Consider the following 26,392-nt stretch of genomic DNA (forward strand, 5'->3'; position numbering starts at 1 on the left):
TGGGCCGTTTTTTGTAAGGCAGCCTGTATGTCGCGATAGAAATGACGTAAATAAAACAATTCATTTCATAAATAATCGTAAAAATGCAATCATAGCGATGTTTCAGTTCTGTGCACTCCTCCAGATTTTAAAATTATGTATTATAAATTCTACAGTTCCTAATTTGATACCCGAAAAATCTAAACGACAGTCTTGCAAACTCTGTTTTGTATCAAATTTTAATATGACGTTTACTTTAACAGTCGTCGTTTTAAGAGAAGCGGTCACAAAATTCGATTTCGCGGCCTGTTTTAGGTAAGTGAAATGCTTGTTTCGCGTACGGTTGCACAAACATGTATTTAAACACTAGCATTTCAAAACTATTAAATTTGTTTATGTTAATATTATTCAGGGTCATTATAATTTATTTATGAAATTTTTGCCACATCACTGTGAACGGTCAATTTTTGTCACTGTCAGGGTCATTTTTTAGGTGAAAAGTGCAGTGATGAAAATTTTCTTTCTTTCTTTCTAAATTAACGATTGAATCTAAAAATATTGAGTTGTTTTCCAACCAATTTAACTCCTGTGTGTGAACGGTGTGTATTCACTTATTCATCATTTTTTATATAGAGCGGCAATCATACATTATTTTACATTAATTTTTTACGCCTAATTAGACTACAATAATTTACAATGACGCCTCAAGAAAGACAAGACAGTTAACACGTTTAATTAATGTGTAATTACGTCGCAGCTATTAACTTTAATTTAAATTTGCATATCTAGTTTAAAAGAAAAATGTTGATTGCGAATAAAATAAATAATTACTTAAGATTTGGGTGTAGTTGATTTCTTAAAAAATGGTACATTCTTCAACGAGCGTATGATGATGGTTGTTATTCAAGAGGATGAAAATTCGTACACGAGCCGTAGGCGAATAAGAAATAAAAATGTTTAATAAATAATAATAGAGACATTTTAATGAAAAAGCGAATAAAATCGAGTTGCTTTGTGAGACCTGTCAGCTAGAGCATTTATTACGCAAAGAATTAAATATCACCCCACTTAAACTGCTAAAGTTGCTAGTGCATTAAAAAAAAATTGGATCATCCAGTATATACCGGATGACTGACGAAAAAACTGACGCTGTATCGTGCTTATTTTTTTTTTATCCGATTTGAATAAATGACACAACAGACGAAATGGTTCGAAAAAATATCTGATTAGATATTTTTTCGACATCAATTTTTTGACAGACGATAGTCATCTTTCGTTTTTTCATATTACACTCTGCATATTTTTTTTTATTCGCTTTTATAGGAATTTTTTTCTGAATATCCGTACATTAAAAGAAAATAAAAAAAACATTGAACAAAAATTAAAATCAATTAAAAATCAAAAAGTTAAAAGTGCCCGAAAAATAATTTCGAAATTAGCAGTAGAAAAACCATTCACGCGAAATAAAGTTTATACCATGTAAATCCCTATGGTTCATTGATACAAAAATTCACTGTATAGTCCATTTTTTTTATTATAGTCCGATGAGCTTAGTCCGAGTCAAGAAGTCGACATGACCTGCGTCTGCTTTCGACATTTGACATCACTGGATGGTGCTACCAATATTTGAAAATTTATATTGGCATCTTAAGCTTGTTTGACACGATACTAAATTTTTGAGAAAATTTACTATCTAGTAAATGAGAGAGGACCAATGAACGATCAGGATCTGACAAAGACAGACTATGATCCTGATCGTTCATTGGTCCTGTCGAGGGTCTCTCTCATTTTCTAACAAATTTACTACGAAATTTAGCATCGTGTCAAACAAGCTTTAGGACAAATATCATTACGAATTTCAATTCTTGGGATTTTGAGTTGTTTTCTTTCGTGCTTTCATGATTTTTCTGCAAATTCCTTCCTCCGTTTTCATTTTGTTTAAAAAAAACAGTTCTTTTCATAACTCTTTTGATAACTATTTATCAACTAATAGATAATAATATATTAAAAGTTGTTGAAAACAACTGCATAGTGGGACGGACTTAATAAAATACGTACAAAAGTCCAATAGCTTGTTTTACATTATGTTGAAAAGAGATAGCAATATAACAGTTGTTCTGCTTATTAACTGATCCATCGGACTATAATTAAAAAATGGACTATACCTACAGTGTGAACATAAAGTTTGGAATAAAAGTCATAATAGCATTATGTGACGTTTTTCGGAAAATCGCTCGGACGGGTCGACTTTATTTCAAAAAATGCCATCATGTGACGTGCAACTTGTTTAAATGACGTCATTGGTTTTTGCGTAGTGACGTAAGATACACCGTCAAAAATGTTTCGTCAGTCACCCGGTATATCGAGTGTTAAATTTTCTTGCGCCAGTTGAGAAGATACACTGTTATCTTTAATATCTGAATGTTTATTTCATTGAATATACAACGTGTTTCACCTAAGAGTACGGGCCTGACGAAGTACAGGGTTATTCTAAATGATTGTAGTCGAAGTAGGCCATGCCCATGTTATTACATTTTTGCCGCTTTCATGTGAACTGTCAGTTTTGTCGTTGTCACTGTCATTTTTTAGGTGAAAAGTGCGGTGATGAGATTTTTATTTATTTTCGTTAAGTTAACCATTGAATCCAGACATATTGAGTTGTTTTGTACCCAATTTAACTCACGTATGTACTCACTTATTCACATCATTTTGATGTTTTTTTATGTGGAGCGGCAACCATAATTTTTACATTCAGTTTTCACGCCTACTTCGACTACAATCATTTAGAATAACCCTGTATAAACGCAACACAAAATACATTTCACAATTGGAACTTGATTCATTAAAAACTATAAATTGTGTTTTTGGACACTAACACAATCGCGGAGAGCTTTTCCACGAATGTGTGAAAAAGGGGAAATTTTAAAAAATCAGGGATGTCCAAACTATTTTTTGTCAAAACATCATTTATTACACTTACGAGTAGTTACTCATGGAAATCGGATACTGAAACACGTTGTATTGATAAATAGTTGCAGAAATAACTTTACATTTTATTAAATTTTTGAGCTGTGTTGCCGATATTCTAGTAAGCAATGGACAATCTTGTAAGGAACCTTTTACGCCGACTACCTACTTCTGTTTTTCCGTCATTTATTTTCACAGTTCGGTAATTTACAAAAGTTTGTCGTCGTTAAGAAGGTATGTTATTTAGTGTTGAAGGCATAGTAGAAATTGTTTTCACATATAGAGAATGCGGACATGCTTACTGCGCAACAGTAAGAAGATTACAAGAAAAATTCCCGGGAAGAGCCGATGAGTTTTAGCTTTCCAGTATGTAACGTATAGTTGTTCGTTTTATGGACACTGGAGATTTTCTTGTAGTTCCCAGGGTCCGAAACAGTTTCAAATAAACAATGTATGTTTAAATAGTATATTGTTATACGAATTGCAATTGTTGAACGAGACGGCTTAAGGCACAACGAGCTCAACGAGAAGTGCGCTAAAGCAACGAGTTCGACAAAATGTCTTGTGAAACCAGTGTAATATGCTATATTTTTCTATTTCGGCTTAATTAATTTAATTTAAAAAAACATAAAATAATTATCTAGTGACTTTTATTTTAATGGAATTGGGTTGGTATTGATGAAGCAATTTTAGTTCATTGAAAATTAAATTTCAAATTGTCTCCCAAATGTTGTTACAATACCTAATAATCTACCCACTTAATTGTTTATCTTGATCCTGTAACATGGATTCAGGTTCGAATGACATCACATTTATCGTGTTTTACTAGTTAGTTAATTAAGTAAACTGGGCTATAACTAGTCTGTTATAATTATAACCCACGTTGCCATTAACACCGTGGGTTATAACATACATAACCCACGTTGCTATTAGCACCGTGGATTATTAACATCCATAATCCATCGGGAGCAGATTTTCATTAATAATGTTATTATCTAAAATTTTTTGGAATATTGGTTAAAACGTTGTATGGCATACGCATATTAAGTACTACCCACTCGAGGTAATAACCTACTCGGGCAAGCCCTCGTAGGTTACAAATACCTCTCGTGGGACGTGGGTAACATCTTAAATAACCCACTTATACTATAAATAACTTTTTATTTTATTTAAAAAAATATTTTTGTCCGGTTTCTGAACTAGGCCAATAACTAAAACTCCGATTAAATCAAGCGTTGCTATAGAAACGCTAGTAAGTCACCAATCACATTACATGATTTTTGTATTTATCGGAGAGTTAACTAACTGGCCTAATAAAATTGTTTTCAGAAACCCTGCCTAAGAAGAATAAAAGGGATCACAAGAAGCGACAGGGTAAGAAACGAAAGAGTAGTATCAGAGCTAACTATAAAACCGATAGAATTAATTACCGGCGAAAGGCACCTAAGTTGGTTTGGTCACATACATAGCTGAAGGAATAAAGACTCACAAGAAAAATAAATTTACGAAACCAGAGCGCAGGAAAAGAATAAAATAGGACGTCCGCGACTGAGATGGGAGAATCAAGTGCGACAAGAAGCCGAAAAGCGAACAACTCTGTGGAATGAGAGAAGACGGCTGGCAGGCTGGTGTCAAAATTAGACATTTATGGGCCGGATTCACCAACGCCAGATAAAGTTAACTATACTTAGGTTAAAATATACGAAAACATTGTTATAACAATAGGTAACTAAAGTAACGAAGCATTTTAACCTACAGTTAATTTTAACAGACGTTGGTGAATCCGGCTCTAACTGATACAGAATAGAAAAAAATAAATAAAAAGTTTAAACGCAAAATACATAAATTTTACTCTACACAAGATGTTCAAAATGATTTCCATATAATTCTTGGCAATAATGAATACGCTGAACAATTCCGTTATTTTTTGTTGGTCAACTGCATTTAAACGAACAAGTGCATTGTCGTGATGGAATAACGCTTTTTTCTTGGTCATTCCTGGGCGTTGTTCTAAGTATAATCAATTAGCAAAATTCCTTTGGAGTCCCAAAAAACCGACTTTACCGGTTTTTGCTTTATTTGGAGCCGCTTCACCTTATCCAATCCACTGTTTCGACTGATTTTTTGTTTCTGGTACTATTGGGGACACGGAAAACTGGGCAGATGTGTCATTCAGTTGTCAAAATTTCTAAACCATACCTTAGCTACTCATAACCAAGCTTAAGTTAATTTGACAGTTTTTTTGAAAATATCAATCATAATGACGGTAAAGGTGCATTTACATTGACACTTTTTGAAATGACTATAACAGACTGCCCAGGATTCCATGTCCCTTATTGTATACAGGTGCGTCCTAAAAAACGCCGCAAGCCATATCTCCGTTATTTATGGTTTGATTTAAATAAAACAAAAACTAGAATAAATCACTTCAAAAGCACTATAAGCACAATATTGACTTTTTTTTTCAAAAAGTAATTCAAGGTCAGATGATAATCAACTTTGTTTTTTTAAAAAGCTTGGTATATTTTTTTATACCCATTTTGAAAGAGATTATTTTTCTGAATCCATCGATATGCCGCATGTTAAAATGCATTTAACAGTTACCGCGAAAATAAATAAAATAGCATTATTGGAAAGTTTTTCTTCGAAAAAAATCAGGTATACTATGGAAAACAATCTTAAACGCAATAACAATACATTCTGAAGAACAGAAACAAAAAATAATATGACAGAACGTTAATAAATATTGCGTTTAGGATTGTTTTTCATAGTAACGTGACTCTTTTCGAGGAAAAAATTGCCATTAATGCTATTTTATTTATTTATTTTCTCGGTTACTAATAAGCGCATTCTAACATGCGGCATATTGCTGGATTCAGAAAAATTATCTCTTTCAAAATCGGAATAAAAAAATATACCAAGCTATTTGAAAAAACAAAGTTGATTATCATATGACCTCGAATTACTTTTTGAAAAAAAAAGTCTATGTTGTGCTTATAGTGCTTTTAAAGTGGTTTATTCCAGTTTTTGTTTTATTTAAATCAAGTCATAAATAACGGAGATATGGCTGCGGCGTTTTTTTAGGACGCACCCTGTATAGTGGTAAATCCAGGTCTCATCCATAGTCACAAATCGTTTCTTGAAATCCATTGGATTCCTTTGAAAGATTTCCAAACACTCAGCTGGTGTTTGAGCTTGAACGCGATTTTGCTCCGGACTGAGCAAACGCGGAACACATCTTGCAGAAAGCTTTTTTAAATCAAATTCGTTGTGCAAAATATCAAATGCCCTCTCGTCGGACATCCTTACGGCTTTAGCAATCTCATGCACCTTTATTCGGCGATCTGCCAAAACCACATCGTGGATTTTATCCACAATTTCAGGGGCGGTCGCCGTTTTTGGCCGTCCTGAACGTGGTTCATCATTTGTGCGAATACGACCACACTTGATTCAGAAAACCGAAAACTCACGGTGGAAAATGAAGGTGATGAATCCCGAAGAACAACACCCAACCTTGATTTCATTTCTGTTGCCGTTTTTCCTTCCAAATGAAAAAATTTGATAACCGCTCGAGAAGACTTTCGCCCGCCTCGTCTACCTAGGGAGAGTTCTGGAGCAGACAAGGGGTCAGAGCCAAGAATGATTGTCCGTCCGACTTGTCCGCCGGGAGAGCTTCTCGGGCAGAGCTATTCACGTCTGGGTAGATGTCCACGCAAGGGAGCTTTCTGATTAGAGCAGAGAATAGTCTTGTCTTTTCTGCATGGTCCAATTTCAATTTCTATTTCAAATACATTTATTCAGTTATTTGTGTATTACATGTCATGATACGTATTTTATAACAGTATGATGTATGGTGTAGCTGTCGCTGAGGCTTATGGCCTTTTCAGCAGCATGGTCCAGATTCAAATACATTTATTCAGATTTTTGTGTAATTACATGTCATTATTAATTTTGAGTTAAGTGTGAGATAAGGGTGAAGCTGCCGCTGAGGCTTTTGGCCTTTTCAGCAGGACAGCATGGTCCATGGTGCTCAGCTATTTATAGGGCTTGATGATGGAAGGGATGGTTGGAAGGGAGATAGTGGAGATAGTCAGGTGCTGGTTGATGCGACGAGGGCGCTATTCTGGTGGCCGCTCGGCGTACTACAATTCCATTCTCGTGCTGAGATCCTGCCAAAATAACTATTTTTTTAGACTGCTCGAGGGTGCAATCCCAAAGAAGGGGGTGAGTGGTGACAACCTGCCTGGAAACCGGGATAATGAAACTTCTGCGTAAAAAAAGAATACAATATTTTCTCTGCCTGGAGGAAAAGCAGAAACATAAAAGATGGTTTTGATGGGAACAAGCAGCACAAAGAATTGTCAAGGATTTTCAAAAGAATTACCTGGCTGCAGTGGCGCTAACCTCATCAACAGTGAGGATATCGCTAACTGTCAAATATGGTGGAAAAGTGTTTAAGTGCACATTTAATTTTTATTAACATTGTTATGTCCGGTTATTTCAATTCAGATATTTGTAATTTTGATTGAAAAAGAATAAAGAAACTTGTAAAAATGTACTTATTTTATTTTTCCAGACGATAAAATTTCATTTTACCATGAAGAAAACAGTAGATAAAATACCTAAATAAAATTGTACTTAGTTTCATCGTAAATTCTGGTACCCGTGTAAATTAAAAGCGAAAGGAAATAAGAAATTAGATAATCAAGCGAAAACCAGATCTTTATTAATTATTACTTTATTGGTAGTGAGAATGGCATTGAACTTATACACCAGATCTGATCAAGGGCACAAACCTTTAAATTAAATAAATGTACGCTTGTGCCCTGCGAGCCATAGAAGCTTGAGTTCTCCAATACGTCGGAATTTTATCGAATTGACTCGGTAGGCATTATTTACACGAACAGTTATTTCTTCAACCGTATTAAGTAGAGTTTCATATATAACTTCTTTAAGTAGCCGCATAAAAAAAAAAGTCACAGGGGTTTAAGTCCGGTGAACGACCTGGCCATAAAACTGGACTCTTACGACCTATCCACGGATTTTCTAAATTAGCGTCCAACCATATTTTAACATTCCGTGCACTGTGAACGGGCGCTCCATCATGTATTCCTCTGAACTAGCAACGTCACGTCGTCCAAAAGGTTATTTAGGACATTGTGCGAAAATTTAAATATTCTTCACCATTTAAGGTAAAATATGTCAACCGATAAAATGATTCCCAATTATTCCCGTCTATATGTTAATTGAAAAACTTTGTTGGACTTTCTTGGATGTGGTGTGGATTTTTCTCTGATCAAATTTTTACTCACTGCGTTCGGCAGCCAAACTACCAGCCGCAGCACATAAAACTCCATTTTTGCTCCTCATAACATAATACATATACTAAATATTATCTACGACCGCCCAGAATTAAAAAATGCGGTAATGAATTTCTTATCTCAAGCAAATGTAAAAAATTATAAAATTATGTAATAAAAGACGTGCTTCATGAACTAACTTTAATTCAAAACTAACTAAAACACATCATCTCACCATTTTATATAGCGAGTCCGTCATAACATTTAAAAAACCAATCAAGCCAGCTGCAGCTATATAATTCAAAAATGCACTAAAGTCCGTAACATATGAACGATAACTCATAATATACTATTCCACGGGCGTAGATAATAGTATGTTATGCGGGAAGTCATCTACTGCTCACGAGAGCACAAGTTGAGCGCACGAACGAAGTGCTCGTCTGCTCGAATGAGCAATAGACAACCACACGAATTCCACATAGTATTTTTATTAAAAAAATATTTTTTTTCATTACGATAATTAAAAAATATCTTGTAGTACACAGGTTGTTTTAAGGGTTTTCATTATTAATTGGAAAAAAAAATCCACGGATGGCTCTAGCATCGCTTTACGTGTGTTATTTAAACTTTGCATATTGTACTATGTACTGTCATTTTGCGTGCGACAAGTGTGATTTCCACACGCTAATAAACATTTGACATACTTTGTAGGCAAACAGCTGCTTGCCAAACACAATAATGTGTTGCGAGATAGTATCATACGTTCAAATGAAATCCTGGGCTGAGCAAGCGTTGGAAAAAGTAAACCGTTTATAACAGTGTAAAGTTTGAATTTCCCGCCGTTTGACAGGAATGAGATTTATTTATATTTAATCGGGACATAATTGAATATGTGTGTTTTCAGCAAAGGGTGCCTGCCTCTTAGATATTTGCTTCAAGAATAGGAATCGTTAAGTTATTCTATTTTTAATGTAAAATATTGCAATAAAGAAAAAAGAAAGATTCTTTTTTTGTTCTAAGTTTTAGGTTAGCTATCGACATGCTCCAATTAATTTACACTTAAAAAAGCACAACAATTGACGGTTTCCAACGCCTTCCCAGCCGAGGATTTCATTTGAACGCGCGATACTTATCCCACACGAGTAATAAAAACGTTAATTATAATTTGAACACTAAAATTCATAGCTGCTTATGAGTTTATACTCGCAGATTCATTGACAACGAAGCACGAAAAAAATTACTCGGATAAAATACTGGAATGAAAAACAGTAAAAACTGTGATCGTTCTTTCTTCAAAAAACTGTAAAGTTTTTATCCCACAGAAGCATTTTCACTCACTTTTTCGTTTCAATTGATGATTATCCTATGAGTGAAGTGTCAAATTAGGGCTTAGAAAAATGCAAAATAAATCAGTAAAAAAAAGATAAATAAGTATGTAAAAAATGTTTATTTTAAAGAGTTCTATTGGTGATTAAATTTATTACGAGTATAACGTATAACACCAGGCATTTCGTAGAATATGCGATAATACGATATAATGTCAGAGCTACGCAAAACACATGCTTAATGAAATTCAATAATAATTTTTTTATGAAACAAAAATTTTCAATTACTCAGGAGATCCAGTCAATGTCGGGACCGGAGTACTTACATTCGGGAATCCGAATTAATTCGATAAAAAATTTATAGATTCCGATATACTTAATATGATGTGTCGAATCCTTTTAATGCCACTTAGATGTTTATCAATTCTAACAAATAGTAGAGTTTTTAGTTGGGCTATGTTTCGATCAGGAATTATAATTATCATCACTGTTGTTCAATATAAATACGTAACTGGTTGCCGGAAATTTTTGTTGGATTTTTTTTTATAATCTCGGAACGATACTTCATCACTTCATCAGCATACAAATTGTCGAGGTCGGACGAATTTGCGTTTACCTCAAATACTCTATTGACAGGACTAAATTAACCTCCGGCGTTCTTGGTGGGAGAATGGTTCTCTACTTATATTTAGTTTGTATATGAAACAATTAACAAATTTGGGTTGAACTAAACGTTTGTGATATATTTAAGTTTTAAATTAATAGTTATTTATTATAAAAGACGATAATATTGTATTTTATCTGTTTTTCAGCGTCGAGACGTTAATTACGCTCGAGAGATAATTTTAATTTTATAGTCGTGTATAATATTCTGTTTTTTTTCTGTAGCATTTGCATTTTATTATTAAAACGTTTTTTTTAATCATACTAATCGTGTCAGGTTTTAAAATCTCGTAGTATGAGCGTTGTTAGAGTAATTTAAAAAAAATACATTTTAAAATTTCAGTAGTGTGAGCGTTGTTAGGGTAATAAAATAGTTATTTTTATATTAAGTGCGCGAAGAGAGTGTTTTTGTGCATGAAAAGGTCTTTTACGCCGAGACGAAGGTCGAGGCAGTATAAGCCTTTGAATGCACAAAAACATCTTCGCGCACGAAATATAAACAATATTTTTTCTATAATTGATTCAAAAAATTGAAATTAAAAATTCAAATTTTTGAAGGAACTCTGAAGTTTCAATGCAGTGACCATGTTGCTAGGTAACTAATAAAAAACAGTGCGTGAAATGAAAAACAGAAATAGTCGTATGCGTGAAATTGCATTTCACACACTGTTTTGTATGGTTTCTATGGTTTCGATCTTACTAACAATGCAAAAAAAAACACGTTAGAAAATGACCCACTTCAGGTACAGATAACTATGCGTGAATTTCAATTTTTTGAATCAATTATTGAATTTTTTTTATCTATAGTTCTCCCAGAACTGCAGCGATTTTATGGCAGGGCAATAGTAATTATTACGCCTGTTGAGATGCCGATAAGCGACATAAACAGACCCCTGTCAATCATCATTTTCGTTCTATACCTGTCAGTTTACAGGGTAGTACTTGGACGAATTTACGATTAGGGGTTGTACTTGCGGTTTAAACCTATTGTCGGTGTTGTTAACGTTTATACAATGGTACCCTGCCATAAAATCGCTGCAGCTCTGGGAGAACTATACCCTTGGTGTTAAAGTAGCACTTTATCTACCCTGGCGGTTAAAATGCTCCTTGACCTTTTGATATGAATAGATAAAAGCACACTTTAACTTTATTTTGAGATAATAAGTTGAACTGATTAGAACAATGTAAGCAAATAAATAAAGGACAATATTATTTAAATAACAATACCATCTATTTAGAAATATTTTTCATTGACATTGACAACACGATGTGTATAATCAACTGGTTTGAGTTGTTGCACTGAATTTTTTTTATAAGGTTTCGTATGTAACTTCAGTTTTACAATTTCCTGGTATGCTTCGTGGTGTCACGTCAATTGGACGCCGAAAATTGGACGCGCGACAATTGGACGCATGCGACAATTGGACGCGTGCGACAATTGGACGGTGGACGCTTGCGACATGCATTGAAACTATTTCACAATATTTGAAGTAATTAACTTCATAAATTCCTTATTAAAGGTATTGCAGTGATCCTCGAAGCAAGTAGGCTAGATTTAGGAAGTTGGTAGGGAATTCAATTGTTATTGTTATATTTATAGTTTCGAGACTTGTCAGAAATAAAGCCAATTCTTCTATAAAGTTCGTTTCTCTACATTGGTGACCCCGACGTCGAACAGAATGTCTAAACAACAAGAAACTACATCAGAAGTATCAAGGGTTTCACTCAAGATTCCTCCATTCTGGAAGTCCAACCCTGCCTTATGGTTCAAGCAATTGGAATCTCAATTTATCAACTGCGGTATTGTACAAGATAGCACAAAATACCATGCCGTAGTCGCAGCAATTGAGAGCAATATTTTAAGCGAAGTGAGTGATGTTATAACCAGAGACGACCAAATTAAAAAAATTATTACATACTTTCGAACTGGGCGACAAACGTCCTAGTCAACTATTGCGTGAAATGCAGGAACTCTCAGATAACAAATTCTCTGATGACGTATTAAAAATTTTGTGGATTCAAAGATTGCCGGCACAATGTCAAACAGTACTTTCGTGTTTTGATTCTGAGTTAGAGGAATTAGCATCAAAAGCAGATAAAATCATGCAGGCTACTACTAACACAGTCATTAATGAAGCAACTGCGGATCCGCCTGAAATTTTCCAAAATCTTCAAAATCAAGTAGAAGAATTAATTCAAAAGGTTGAAGCTCTGAATAACCGACCAGCCAAAAACTGGTACCATAAACCTACACAAAGGAGAAGGCAAGATCCAACCCCTGATGTTCGACCATGTTGGTACCATATGAAGTTTGGTTCTAGAGCTCATCGTTGCCAGCCCCCCTGTTCTTTTCAAGCGGAAAACTTGTAAGCCACTCGTACGCGGCGACAGGCGAGAATGGCTCTGAAATCAGTCGCCTTTTTATGACAGATGTCACAACTAAAACACAGTTTTTGATCGATACAGGTGCAGATGTATCAGTTCTTCCACCACGTTATAGCGATAGAAGCAAAGGTCATACTTTTGTCAGCAGCAAATGTAACGAAAATTGGCACATATGGTGACAGAACATTAACTTTAGACTTCAATTTCAAAAAGTTCACATGGAAATTTCTTATTGCGGACGTGTCAAAACCGATCATTGGCTCTGATTTCTTAAACCATTTCGACCTTTTGGTGGACATTAAAAAGCAAAGAATCTTCGCTAGATCCGAAATTACGCCTTATGTCGGCAACACAAATAAGGAAACAACTATGGTTGAATCTACAGACGCCTATATGGATTTTGCTTCTCAGTTCCTGTTAAAGGAGTTCACAGATATTTCAAGTTCGCCCGGTAACGGCAACATTACAGTTAAACATAATGTTAGACATCGCATAGAAACTGTTGGACCGCCAATTTTTTCAAAAGCCCGTAGACTTTCCCCCGAGAAGTTGAAAATTGCAAAAGAAGAATTTAGAGTAATGATAGAAAAGGGAATATGTCGTCCTTCTAACAGCGAGTGGGCAAGCCCACTACATATGGTTCCAAAAAAATAACGGAGAATGGCGTCCATGCGGAGACTATCGCAGGCTGAACAATGTGACAATATCAGATCGCTATCCAATTCCACACATTCATGATTTTGCTCAAACGCTCGCAGGGAACTCAATCTTCAGCACAATTGATTTAGTCAAAGCGTATCACCAAATTCCAGTCGAAGACAAAGATATCCCGAAAACAGCTATTATCTCTCCATTTGGTCTTTTTGAATTTCCCTTTATGTCTTTCGGGCTATGCAACGCCGCTCAGACTTTTCAAAGATTTATCCACGAAGTCACAAGAAATCTTGATTTTTGTTTTCCCTATATTGACGACATTTTGGTAGCATCTAATAACCAGGAACAACATAAACAACATCTCCGACTTCTTTTTGAACGTTTACGTCAATATGGCATTATTATCAATAAGGCTAAATGTGTTTTTAGTAAAAGCAACGTCAAATTCTTGGGATATCTCATCGATAGTAATGGTATTCAGCCATTGCCCGAGAAAGTGGCAGTCATTACAAATTTTAAGTTGCCTGGGACGATTAAAGACTTACAACGTTTTTTAGGAATGGTAAATTATTACCGGAGATTTATCCCTCACGCAGCAGAAGCACAACTCAAATTACAAAACATATTGTCAGGTAAAAACAAGAAAACTGGAGCCAAAATATTATGGACAGAAGAGTTAAAACGAGCATTCGACACCTGTAAACAAACCCTAGCAGATGCAACCCTTTTAGTTCATCCAACATCAGGAGCACCATTGGCACTTTATGTAGATTCATCAGACTTTTCAGTTGGCGGAGTTCTAGAACAGCTCGTTAAAGGAAAATGGCAACCGCTCGCATTTTTTTCTACTAAATTGGATGCTACTCAACAGCGTTACAGCACTTATGATCGTGAACTGCTGGCAGCATATCTGAGCATCAGGTACTTTCGTCACATGCTAGAAGGACGTGAATTTGTTCTTTTCATGGATCACAAGCCACTTACTTTCGCTTTTAAGCAAAAATCAGAAAAAGCAAGTCCTCGTCAGTTACGACACCTCGATTACATTGGTCAATTTACTACCAATGTTCAACATACTTCAAGAAAGGTCAATATTGTTGCAGACACACTCTCCAGAATTCAAGAGGTTATTATCCCTAAACCTGTCAATTACGAAGCAGTGGCGGAAGCTCAGGAAAACGACGAGGAATTAAAATCGTTGTTGATGACACCGACCGATTCAAATTTACATTTCAAGAAAATCTCGATACCTGACTCGAACAAACAAATGTATTGTGACGTTTCTACAGGTGTCATCAGACCATACATTCCCTCAAAATTTCGACGCCAAGTGTTCGAAAGTATCCATAATTTATCCCATTCCGGTATCAGAGCGACAACGAAACTTCTTCGTACAAAATTTATTTGGCCTTCAATCAACAAAGATAGCGTTTTGTGGACTCGTACTTGTATTCAATGTCAGAAAAGTAAAATTGGAAAACACACAAGAAGTCTAGTGAGCACACTTCCAACGCCAAACGAACGTTTCAAGACCGTGCACATAGACATCGTAGGTCCCCTTCCCTGTTCAAAAGGATACAAATACCTTCTAACGTGTATTGATCGTTTTACTCGTTGGACAGAAGCCATACCATTGGAAGACATCAAAGCCGAAACAGTAGTGCAAGCGTTTTTGTCGGGCTGGATCGCGCGTTTCGGAGTACCTGCTGAAATAAAACACGACCAAGGAACCCAGTTCGAATCTTCACTTTTTAAAGAGGTAGCCAAAATATTTGGAACTAAAACAAGCCACACCACAGCTTATCACCCGCAATCAAACGGAGCAATCGAATGTTGGCATAGACCTTTGAAAGCTGCTATAATGTGTCATGCTACACCTCAGTGGATAGAAACATTGCCACTTATCTTATTGGGATTTCGTTCAGTTTTACATGAAGATTTGGGTACTTCAACAAGCGAACTAGTGTATGGAGATACTCTCAGGTTACCAGGAGAATTTTTGGCTGATTTGAAATCAGAGGTCAGTCAGTCAGTGTTCGCAGAAAATTTGAAGACCAAAATGCAACTTCTCCGTCCTGTAGCCGCTGCTCATCACGGCAGATCGAATGTTTTCATTCACAAGGCTCTTGCAACCTGTTCCCACGTATTTCTCCGTCATGATGCTGTGAGACGTTCTTTACAACACCCTTATGATGGACCTTATCGAGTAATCTCCAGGAATGAAAAAACGTTCACCATCCAGATCAAAAATAGTGCAAAAGTTGTTTCCGTTGATCGAGTTAAATCAGCTTTTTTGTTAAAAGATTACGTTATCACTCAGGGGGGAGCTATGCAGTGACCCTCGAAGCAAGTAGGCTAGATTTTCAATTGTTATTGTTATATTTATAGTTTCGAGACTTGTCAGAAATAAAGCCAATTCTTCTATAAAGTTCGTTTCTCTACAGTATCAATAATATTATGTACGAGTATGTTACAACTTTTAGGAAACTTTCTCTTTTTCTTTAGAATTTTATAATACTTGTTAGGGAGGAGTAGGTATTATTCTTATCAGTGGGACGGTTCCTTTCTTAAGAAACAATTAGGGAAATAAGAAAACAGTTGCTAGTAAGATTATTTAAGCCGGTGCTGAAATACTACAAAATTACAGGTTTTCGGCTTTCGGTACTTTGTAAATATTTCGGTTTATTACTTAAATTTACTTATTATTCTATTTTATTTAATTTCTTTTGTTGGCGAGTGTGAACAAATTTAATATGTAATAGGACAATAAATTATTATTTTTCACGATCGGGAGTAGAAATCAAGTTCTCGGATGTCAACGTCGTAACTGAAGTACACAGAGAAAAACGTTCATTTGAAATAAGAATTTCTGTTTTTTTGAATGCTGTTTGTTTCTCTCAAATATATTTGTTTTGCACTTAAACTAATTCTTTTATCACAAACAAAGTGGTTTATTTAATATTTAATTTAAATTTATTTCCATTCATATGATTGCACACATTTCACTGAAGTAAATAAAATACTTGGACAAAAAAATAGTTTTTTAAAATTTCTAAATAAATGAGTTGCATTAATTTGATGCGAATATTTTTTTAAGTTTATTGCCAATTTATTTGATTTAATTGAAGAAGAGTATTTTTTCAAATAAAAGTTAATTTACTCGAGCTAAATAAATATTTTTTTAAAATATACATCGCGTGATATATTTTGACCAATCGTCACTAAGAAGAAGTCTCTCATACTCGTACGTTGTGCAATGTGCACTGTGCCCGCCATTAATATAACATTCTCGCGCGTTGCTTCACATTTTCACAATTCAACGACATATATAGGGTGTATATTCGTGTGCCCTTGTGTATGCAATTGTGCCTGTGCAATTAGTGTGCATCAGTGGTTGAAAAATGGAAGAGTTTCTCCGAACGAATAACTTAGAACATTGTCTGATGGATGACGAGATCCCTAAGTTTGGTGCTATAAAACACATAATTATAATTAACAATATGATAAATTTCATATTGCAGCCTCTATTTGTCATTGGTTTTAATTTTCATAAACAGGGTTATGAGATCCAATTCGACTTCGAAAATAACTTACCATGTAGCTGGGTTTTAATGTGTAAAAATGAACTTATTAACAAAGTGCCCTTCAATATTCATTTTACTGGAGATGGCAATAAGATTTTGGGTATTATGCACTAATCATTTCTTGTTTGTAAATGATTTCAAATATATAGTTTTTTTTTTTAATACGATTTTTATTTAAAACAACCTTTTAATTTTAAACAATTCTTGTAGTTAATATAAAACAAACATTGTTTGATTGAACTAAATATTCTATTACATGCATCGCTTTTACCAAAAAATATACTCTTAATCCAAAAGAAGTTTGTTTAGCGTAAATAAATCAAAACTATCAGCCAAATGTGGTTCAACAAAATATTTCTTTGGTCGGAAACGGAAACTTTCTTCTGTTCAAAATAAATTTTGTCTTACTCTAAATAATTATTCTTTTTCGAAAGTCAAATAAATAAAACTAAAGCAAGAAACAAATATTTCCTTGCCCATATAGAAACAACAGATTCTTTTACACTAAATAAATTTTGTTTGTTCCAAAGTACCTTTTCTCTGTGTGTAGAGCATTTTCTCCCTAGGGAATTTTGATTCCTGGTTTAGGGGCGATAGCGAGCAGACGTTGAAAAAGTTCAGCGATAACAAACGTAAACAACGACGAGTGAGTAGAGGTGATAAGCAGAAGACAGCGGCCAAGAAAGAGAAGGCATGCCGAAATCGCCGAAAGCAAGGATAGAAAGCAGCAAGAGAGAAAGAGAAGAGGGTAGGATGTCGGAAGAAGGCCTGAACCCATTCAGAAAGAGTTCCAGAACCGAAAGATCCCCAAGTAGAGGCGAAGAAAGAAATCAATGCAAAGAAATAGAGAAGAAAATATAAACAGTGGTTAGAGAGATAAAAGAGGATATGGCGGTAATAGTAGAGGAGAGCAGAGTACGAAGAAAGGAATTAGTGGCAACGATAGAGAAGGAGGGAGAGCAAGAAAGAGAGGATATGCTGAAATCATCAGAAGTAAGGAAAGAAAGCAACAAGAGAGAAAGAGAAGAGGGTAGAACGTCGAAAGAAGGCAAGAACCCAGTCAGAAATAGTTCCAGAACGAGAAGATCACCAAATAGAAGCGAAGAAGAAAATCAAAGCAAGGAAATGGATAAGGAAATGAAAACAACTATGATAAGAGAGATGAGAGAGTAGAATGGGGAGCTAAGGAAAGAATTAGCGACAGTGAGAGAGGAGATGAGAGGAAGAGAAGAAAAAGAGCAGTTGGAGAAGGCAGATTGGATGAAAAGGATGAAAATGATAGAGGAAAAGATGGAACAAAGAGAAAGAAGGAGAGGAAGAATAATGTTATAATAACTGGAATAGGGGCAATAAGTGGAAATATAGAGAGGGGGGTGGAAGATTGGTTAGAAAGGGAGATAGGGGTGAAAGTGAATGAAAAAGGGTGAAAATAGGATACAGGAAAATACTGATAAACGGGGACTGGTTTAGATGGGATGAGAGACAGGAGAAACTGAAGAAAATTTTCTAGAAGGAGAGAATAAGAAGCCGACTCGGCGAGAAAATGTACAAGGAGAAGGTGAAAAAAAAGGTGGAGGGACAAAGGCACCGATAAGTAAGAGAGAAGAGAGAGAATTAGAGAATCGAAGTACAATAGGGAGGGGAGAGAGTGTGTGTGAGAGAGGAAAATGATAGCGGGTTGCAGAGGTGGGGACGAGGAGAGAGAGAACAGAAATGGGAAGGAAGGAGAAGAGAGAGAGAAGGTGCAGGAGGTGACGCGAGGACAGTGAGAAGATCGAACACATGCGGCGAAATGAGAGAGAGAAAGAGAAGGGAATGGGGAGAAATAGGGAGCGAAGATGGCAGGGAGATGGATGAAAGAATAAGGAAGCGGAGAGAAAGAATAGAGAACGAGAGGAGTGAGGGAGAACAATAAATTGTTATTTTTATGTTTATGTTTGTAACCAGGAATCCCGTAGGGCAAAATAAAGCATTTTGTTGTATTTATTAATTTTTGAGTTATATGTCTGTGTTATATTATGTGAATTTGGAACAGCTATATCTAAAAGATATGCTTGCTTTTGTTGTTTATTTAAAATAATAATGTCTGGTCTGTTATGCTTAATATGAATGTCAGTTAAAACTGTTTTCCAAACAACTTTCTGGTGTATAACTATAATGTGGTTGTGTATTCTTTAATAAATTGAATTTAACAGCTAAATAATTCATGTGTATAATTTTAGCGAATATATCATGACGTTTCTTATATTCGCTTTGAGCCAAAACGGTGCAAGAAAAAATGATGTGTTCAATTGTTTCCCCTTCAGTTCCGCAAATCCTACATTTATCAATGGTCGATTGCAAACCGCATATATGTTTTTTATAATTTCTTGTATTTATAACACGATCTTGTATTGCAAATATAAAACCCTCGGTCTTAGGGTGAATGTTTGATTTCTTAAGCCATGCATGAGAAGCCTGAATATTAATTTCTGGTTGTTCCAGTTCTTTAAAGTATCTCCTATGTAAAGACTACTGTTTTATATTTGTTATAGTGCCAGGTATATTTGGCTCAACAATATCTGAAATTATATCTGTGGCGGTCGTGAAAAAGTAGGTAAGTCGAAAATGTTAATTTTTCAGGGCAACGATTCAAAATTCCACATCATTCTTAAAATCCTGTAATTAAATAGAAACTTCTTTCTACCTGTACTTGCTTTCAATATAAGTAAATTTTAAACTGTGAAAACCTGAATTATTTAATTCCATGATTTATTATTAAGGTGTAAACATCGTTAACTCATTTTTGAAATTATTTGACTTACCTACTTTGTCACGACCGCCACAGATATTATCTCTTAAATTTAAAGGAGTGTAAACTTTATCGGCTGAAACAAAAGCATTAAAAAAGGGGTTATTACGAGCTCTATTGAGGAAATAATTTTTAGTGAAGTTATGTACATATATTATTATTATTAACAATATTTTCTTTAACTCTTCGAATCAAGGAAGCTGTTGTCCTCTAAAAAAATCCGGTTTGTTGTTCATTTTACGCATGTATATATACGCATTGGTGGTTACTTCTCAAAACAAATTTCATTTGACATTAGACGTAAAACAGATGCTGAACTTTTATTTAAATAAATGAATATCGTCATGAAGGAAAATGATTTTAACGTCAGTAGTGTTTTGTTTCATTTATCATCAGTTGTGTTAGTGTTGTTTATCACTAATTATTGTTGGAAAAGAAGAAAGTTGTACTATTATGCTTCAAAGATAAAAGGGCCTTTTGCGTTACCGTTCTTGGGAAGCATTCATCTATTCGTCAAAAGTCCAGATGGTAAAACAATGTGAAAGTGTTATAAAAAATATATACGTAACAAAACTTTTCTTCTAAGTTTTTTTTCCTAAAACAATGGAAGTGGCTGAGAAATATGGACCAATTGGAAAAATGTGGCTGGGTCCCTATTTATTCGTTATAGTTACCGATTCAAATGATCTAGAATATCTTATGAAGCAATGTCTTAGTAAAGGGTCCCTCTACGATTTTATTAAACCGGCATTTGGTAATGGAATACTAACTGCACCAGGTATGTAGTTAATACCTACTGTAAAAGAATTTGAAAACGCGTAAATGTGTTTTTTCTCATCTTTTCATTCTTCAATGAAAAATCTAGATGTTGCTTTAAATATTTTTTGAAGTTTTCAAATACTTTTTAAACAGTGTTTTAAAAATCAATGTTACTTAGTAAAGTGAATGATAATGGCAGTCATAAGTAAAATAAATGTTTCATTAATTTTTTATAGTATAGTAATTGTTCAAGGCCACGCTTTGCCGTGGCTCAGTACAACATTTTTTTTATTAAATTTTGCCTTATAAAGTTGCGTTTATTTAGTCAAATCACACTATTAAAGCAACTGTTTATTTTGCTTATTTTAGCAGCGCATGATTAGTTATTTATGCAACAAGTGAGTAAAGTAATACTTTTTATTACGAGAAGGAAAATTTGCCGCTCAAGCGAAGCGAGTGCGCAAATCCGCCGAGCAAAAAAAAGATACTTTACTAACGATTTACATACAAAAATTTTTTGGCGCCCGGAAGTTTAGATAACAATTTTTTCGACACTCGCAAAATTTGAAAATTTTCTCCTGTGTAAACCCCTGGACCTTTAAAACGCTCGTTTTACTCGCATTTTAAGTTAGCCCAGTCATGCCATAAAAGTCCCAATTTACATACGAACTCGCTAAAAAAAACTACTAATTATGAATGAAAAATTTTATAATTGCGTTAAAAAATGACACGCTACGGCACATTTTTTAACGCAAAATGCGTGCAAAAATAAACCGCTATGACACTTTTTTTAACGCTTCCTGACCGATTTAAAAATCACATAAACGAATGAAAAAACTTGCTCTTTTTTTGACGGACGTTAAATTTTTTTTATAATAAGCAGTGAATTAAAAATTTTAATCCGTTATTTTATTTATAGTTATTAAATACAATATTGTCTACAAATCGCTTAAAATTATTACAATCAAAATCATTATCGCGTTATGTATATTGTCTATCGGTAACAATAAAAATATTGCAGTTTTGTCCGCTCCCGCAAAGTTCACACTTCACATCGTTTCTGTAACTTGATGTGCTTTTTTCTTCAAGTCCCAGTTGCAAAATGTCTGGTACACTGTTTTGTACAAATTCATCTTAAGTTTTTGTCACCGAGAATTTTTTTGGTTCAAATGACATTTTGAATTTGAAGCCAAAAATACTGCTTGTTTTCCGACTTTCCTTTGTAATTGTCCCGATTTTTTTTTTCGGACAACTTTTCCAAGACCGTAACGAACAAAACAAAAAAGCACTTTCAGTTTTTCCCGAATTTTCTAATTTTCCGGGCAACTTTTCCATTTTTTTCTTTCCCTAAAAACCTTATTCGAACTATTACGAACATTAAAAAAAAAAATAGTTAAATCGGTCCAGCCGTTCCCATAGAAAAAGCACTTTCAGTTTCTCGCGATTTTTTAAATTTCCCGGGCAAGTTTTCCAATTTTTTTTCCATAGAAACCTCATTCGGACTATTTTAAAAAAAGAATAAACCAAATCGGTCCAGCCGTTCCCATAGAAAAAAGCACTTTAAGTTTTTCGCGAATTTTCCAATTTTACGGACAACTTTTCCATTTTTTTTCCATAAATACCTCGTTCGGACTATTGTGAACATTCTAAAAATAGAATCAGCCAAATCGGTCCTCAGGTGCTTACCAACGAACAGCATTTAATTTTTATTATACAGTGTGGAAATTTCTTATGGATTAAATTCAGTATATTCAAAACTAATGAGTAATGACATTTGTCGAAAATGCTGAAACAGGTCAATTTTTATTTCTCATAATGCTTATTTTAAGTTGCTTCACCATGGCCTACTAAATCTGAACTGCGCTGCGCTTATTACGGCCGTAACAAAGCTCGGATTTTCAATGGAGCAATTGATTCCGCTAACCTCAAAAAATTCACCCTTAACCAACTCCATCTGTTAGCGAAATAGAAAAGAAAAATGTAATTTGAATTGAAATTATCCAATCACAATCACGTAACGTGTTTATTTTGTTAGGTTAACACTTTCTATTTTGTCATTTTGACGCGAAATAAATTTTCACGAATACGTTTCATGAACGTAAGAATACCTAATAATTACAATAATCAAATTATGAAACATAATATTTATATATAAAATGGAATTGCAAAATCTGAAAATGGATAGAGCACAGTAGAAAAATTAAAAGTAAAACTATCTATCTGCAGGAAGACAATACCTTTCTCGTAAGTTTATAATTTTAGAACCTTCCTACTTGTGAGTTTATTCTGAATGGATTTCGTTTTTATGTAATCTGTTTTTTTTTTATAAACAAATGTTTAAAATTGGTTTCATTACTAATTGGATAACAACTTTACAAATTTTATCTTTGTGTTTATCACAGGTAAATATGGAATTCTGTATTAAATGTGGATGCAAAGTAGTAACCAGTGGTTGACAAGGATTTTTTGGAATTAAATATGATAAAACTTGTGTGGCAATATTAGCCAAGTCTTTTAAAAGCCCCACAAATTTACAGACCCCACGGGCTTGAAGCCAAACTAATCGTAACAAGGGTCCTGGAGTTGCTGTAGATAATAAAGAAGAAACATGTATTACAGTGAAATGTTTCATTTCGTTTTTTTTTAATAATTATATCAATTTTGGATTTGGTTTGGAGGTTGCTGGGAATTTGAAAATAACTGTTGTTATTTTCTCCACATGCAACGCACTATTTTCCCATGTTAGTACTTCAACCTTGATGAAATTCAAGGAAATTATTAAAAATTATTGTGGCAATTTAGTTGATTTGTAGTTTAATATCTTTAAAGAGATGGCGCTAGTTAAGGGTAGATTTTTTGAGGTTAGCCGAATCAATCATTCAGCTAGTTTGTTACGGCCGTAATAAGCGCAGCGCAGTTTAGATTTAGTAGGCCATGGCTTCACTTGTTCATGACGCCATCTAGTTTTGAGGTACGACGTCATCACCAATTTTTTTAACTGAGAACCCCCACTTTTTTTTTACCTAATTGATGAATTAAAAAATTTGGTACCTTACATAACAATTTTTTTGAGAAAATGACAAATTTTACTTCAAAATTTAATTTAATTTTTAACCTATGTACTGATTTTTTTTTCTGTGGTTATTTAAAATTGAAGGTTTACTTCAATAGATCAAACAATTTAGAAGATTTGCGACAGAGAATTCGCTCTGAAACGGAACAAATCAGCCCTGACATTATTGAGCGCGGTGTACAGTGTTCACACTCCTGCATGAGTGCCAAATAAATAAAGTACTATTAGATCAGTAATTTGGACTTGAAGAAATTATTAACAACAGGGAATGAAATAAGACAAAGAGCATATTTCTGAAATAATTTTTTGTTCATGTTTCATTATTATTGTTGAAACCCTTCAAATGATACTGACCTAGTGGTAATGCTTTTCGGTACTAACTAGTTTGTAAATTAATCATTAATAAAGAAAAAAATTTTAATTAATTTTCCACAATTTTTTTCTCAAGTTTTTTTTAAATGTAAAAGGTTAAAAATTTTTATACTATCACAGTTAAAAGACCTATCAAAATGATGACGAATAAATAGAGGTTGCTATTTAAAAAAATTAATGATGACGTCATTACTCTGATAAGGAACACCCTGTATAATAAAATATTACGTCAATAAACGTGAAATGGAAATTAAAAATCGACCTGTTTTCGTTATTTTTTCAAAACTCAACAGTTTATGATTTATCGAATTGTTGCGTTACTTTTGACCCTCACTGTATGTACATCATATACATATTTTAAGTCGTATTATTCATATTTTACCATTTATTATTTTTGTTAAAATATTAATTTTGTTTCAGTTTCCAGATGGAAAACCCATAGAAAAATAATTAATCAAACATTTAATCAAACCATTTTGAATTCATATTTTGACATTTTTGTGGGACGTTCAAATGAATTAATTGATAACCTAAAAAAGAACTACGCCAATTGTGAAACAAATATCTTTCCACGATATTGCGAATCTACATTTAAAATGATTTGTGGTTAGTTAGTGTGTATATCACAAAAAAGTTTGTTCTAAAGTGTTGATATTGTAGACACATGTATGGGGGTAGATTCGGCCGATCTTAACCATCAAAACGAATATATGTCGTGGATTGCTGAGTAAATTAATAAAGCGTTATTTTCCATAGAGATATAACTTAATTGTTGCAGAGGCGCGTCTTTCATAGGGAACCGTTGCTATAATCCTATATTACATCCTAGTCTTGTGTGGAGGTTGTTGGGATATCATAAAAGATTGGAGCAGCTTTGTGCAATGGGTTTTGCTTACGTCAGAAAGGCAAGTACAAATGATTTATTATAATTTATTTGTTAAATGAATTACTTTTAGATTCTTCAAAGAAAAAAAAAGTTTAATAAAGATGAAATCGCCGATAGTAGCAATAATAAGAATTTTTTAAGTCATTTAATAAAAGTTACTGAAGAAGACGGTAAATGGACCGACGAGGAAATGATGGAAGAAACACAAACGATGATTGCAGCAGGCAGTGACACAACAGCTCTTACGATGAGTTTTACAACAATAATGCTAGGCTTGCACCAAGATGTTCAAGAAAAAGTGTATCAAGAGATATGCGACATCTTTGGAAATTCCGACAGAGATCCTACGTTAGACGATTTAAATCAAATGGAATATTTGGAACGTGTTATCAAAGAAACCATGAGATTATTTCCAGTAGGACCTATTCTTTTTAGACACGTTCAGGAAGATATTAAAATACGTAAATATTTCAACACTTTTAACTGCGGAATTGTAATAAATATATTGTAGGTGACATTGTCATCCCCCAAGGTTGTGAATTACTAATTCCTACACATTTTATACATAGGAATCCGAAATATTGGCCGGATCCATTAAAATTTAATCCTGACAGATTTCTGCCAGAGGAAATTGAAAAAAGACCTCGTTATTGTTATATGCCCTTTAGCATTCCCCCGAGAAATTGCATTGGTATAATATTCTAAATTTTAAGATTTTTCATGTTTTATATTTTTTGTCTTTTCAGGGATGGTATTTGCCATGATGTCAATGAAAGTTTCTATAGCAAATATGATAAGAAATTTCCGAATTATTTCAACTCAGCACAAATCTGTTGAAAGTATTAAACTTCGTATCAATGTATTAATTGCTAGTAGGGATGGCTACGGAGTAACTCTGCAACCTAGAAAAACATAATTTTAAGACATTTTTATCAACATTATTTTTAAGTTAAAGTTTCTGTTTAATTTCACGTAATTATTAACAAATGTTGCATCATTAACAATTGATTTTACCAATTTAGCACATGACACTCGTAATTTATTGTATATCCATTTAACAAATCAAAATGATATTTATTTTGTATAATTTTTTGATGATTTATAATTATGAGACTTCATTACCTTTCCTAAATAATGGATTCGACAATTTTAATTAGAAATATGTTATACTGTTCCAGTTGTTTATATTTGTTGAAATAATTGTATTCTAGTAAAAGTAAAATTCAAACCTTACATTTCTTATTTTTCTACGACCACTGGTATAAGTAGCGAAAATCGCAACAACAATCCCTCTAGTTTCTAGTAAAAACTTCCTTACGTACACGTGCTGTAAATTAACTCCGCCCACAATAGTTATTCTCACTACAAATGCGGTAGGCTACATTTTACAGTGCGAGGTTTTTAGATTGAAACACCACCGTGAAACAGGAGTGTTTAAAAAAAGCCGAGCGATGTAAAATGCCTACCGCATTAGTAATGTATTAATCTTTTTGGCCGACGACCCATTATTTCTCAAACTTGAAATTTGTTGTAACCAATAATTTTGCAAAACCTGTCAAAGATTGACATTTGATTAATGAAATAGCAGAAAGTTATCTATTATACCGATAACACACGTGCTTACGATTTACACTACAAGATGGCGCCATCTGAT

At 34.0% G+C, this 26,392-nt stretch overlaps 1 protein-coding gene across 1 annotated transcript; it reads left to right on the forward strand.

Annotated features, from left to right (window-relative positions):
• Positions 1-19,911: 19,911 nt before the first annotated feature.
• On the forward strand, positions 19,912-25,955 carry LOC138128100 (cytochrome P450 4C1-like). The gene is made up of 8 exons (XM_069044291.1): positions 19,912-20,176; positions 20,235-20,426; positions 24,273-24,458; positions 24,513-24,579; positions 24,631-24,757; positions 24,809-25,199; positions 25,250-25,429; positions 25,485-25,955. The coding sequence occupies exons 1-8, from the start codon at positions 19,981-19,983 to the stop codon at positions 25,652-25,654; spliced, it is 1,509 nt and encodes a 502-aa protein (XP_068900392.1). The 5' UTR covers positions 19,912-19,980; the 3' UTR covers positions 25,655-25,955.
• Positions 25,956-26,392: the final 437 nt, after the last annotated feature.

This window comes from Tenebrio molitor, chromosome 4, assembly GCF_963966145.1.
Source record: "Tenebrio molitor chromosome 4, icTenMoli1.1, whole genome shotgun sequence".
NCBI classification, from domain to species: Eukaryota; Metazoa; Arthropoda; class Insecta; order Coleoptera; family Tenebrionidae; genus Tenebrio; species Tenebrio molitor.

Excerpts from the sequence above, each read along its gene's own strand:
- LOC138128100 (XM_069044291.1), top strand. The coding sequence starts at position 19,981 with ATGAATATCGTCATGAAGGAAAATGATTTTAACGTCAGTAGTGTTTTG. Across the intron at positions 20,427-24,272 it reads TGGAATACTAACTGCACCAG|TTTCCAGATGGAAAACCCAT; the intron begins GTATGTAGTTAA and ends ATTTTGTTTCAG. Across the intron at positions 24,580-24,630 it reads TATATGTCGTGGATTGCTGA|AGGCGCGTCTTTCATAGGGA; the intron begins GTAAATTAATAA and ends TAATTGTTGCAG.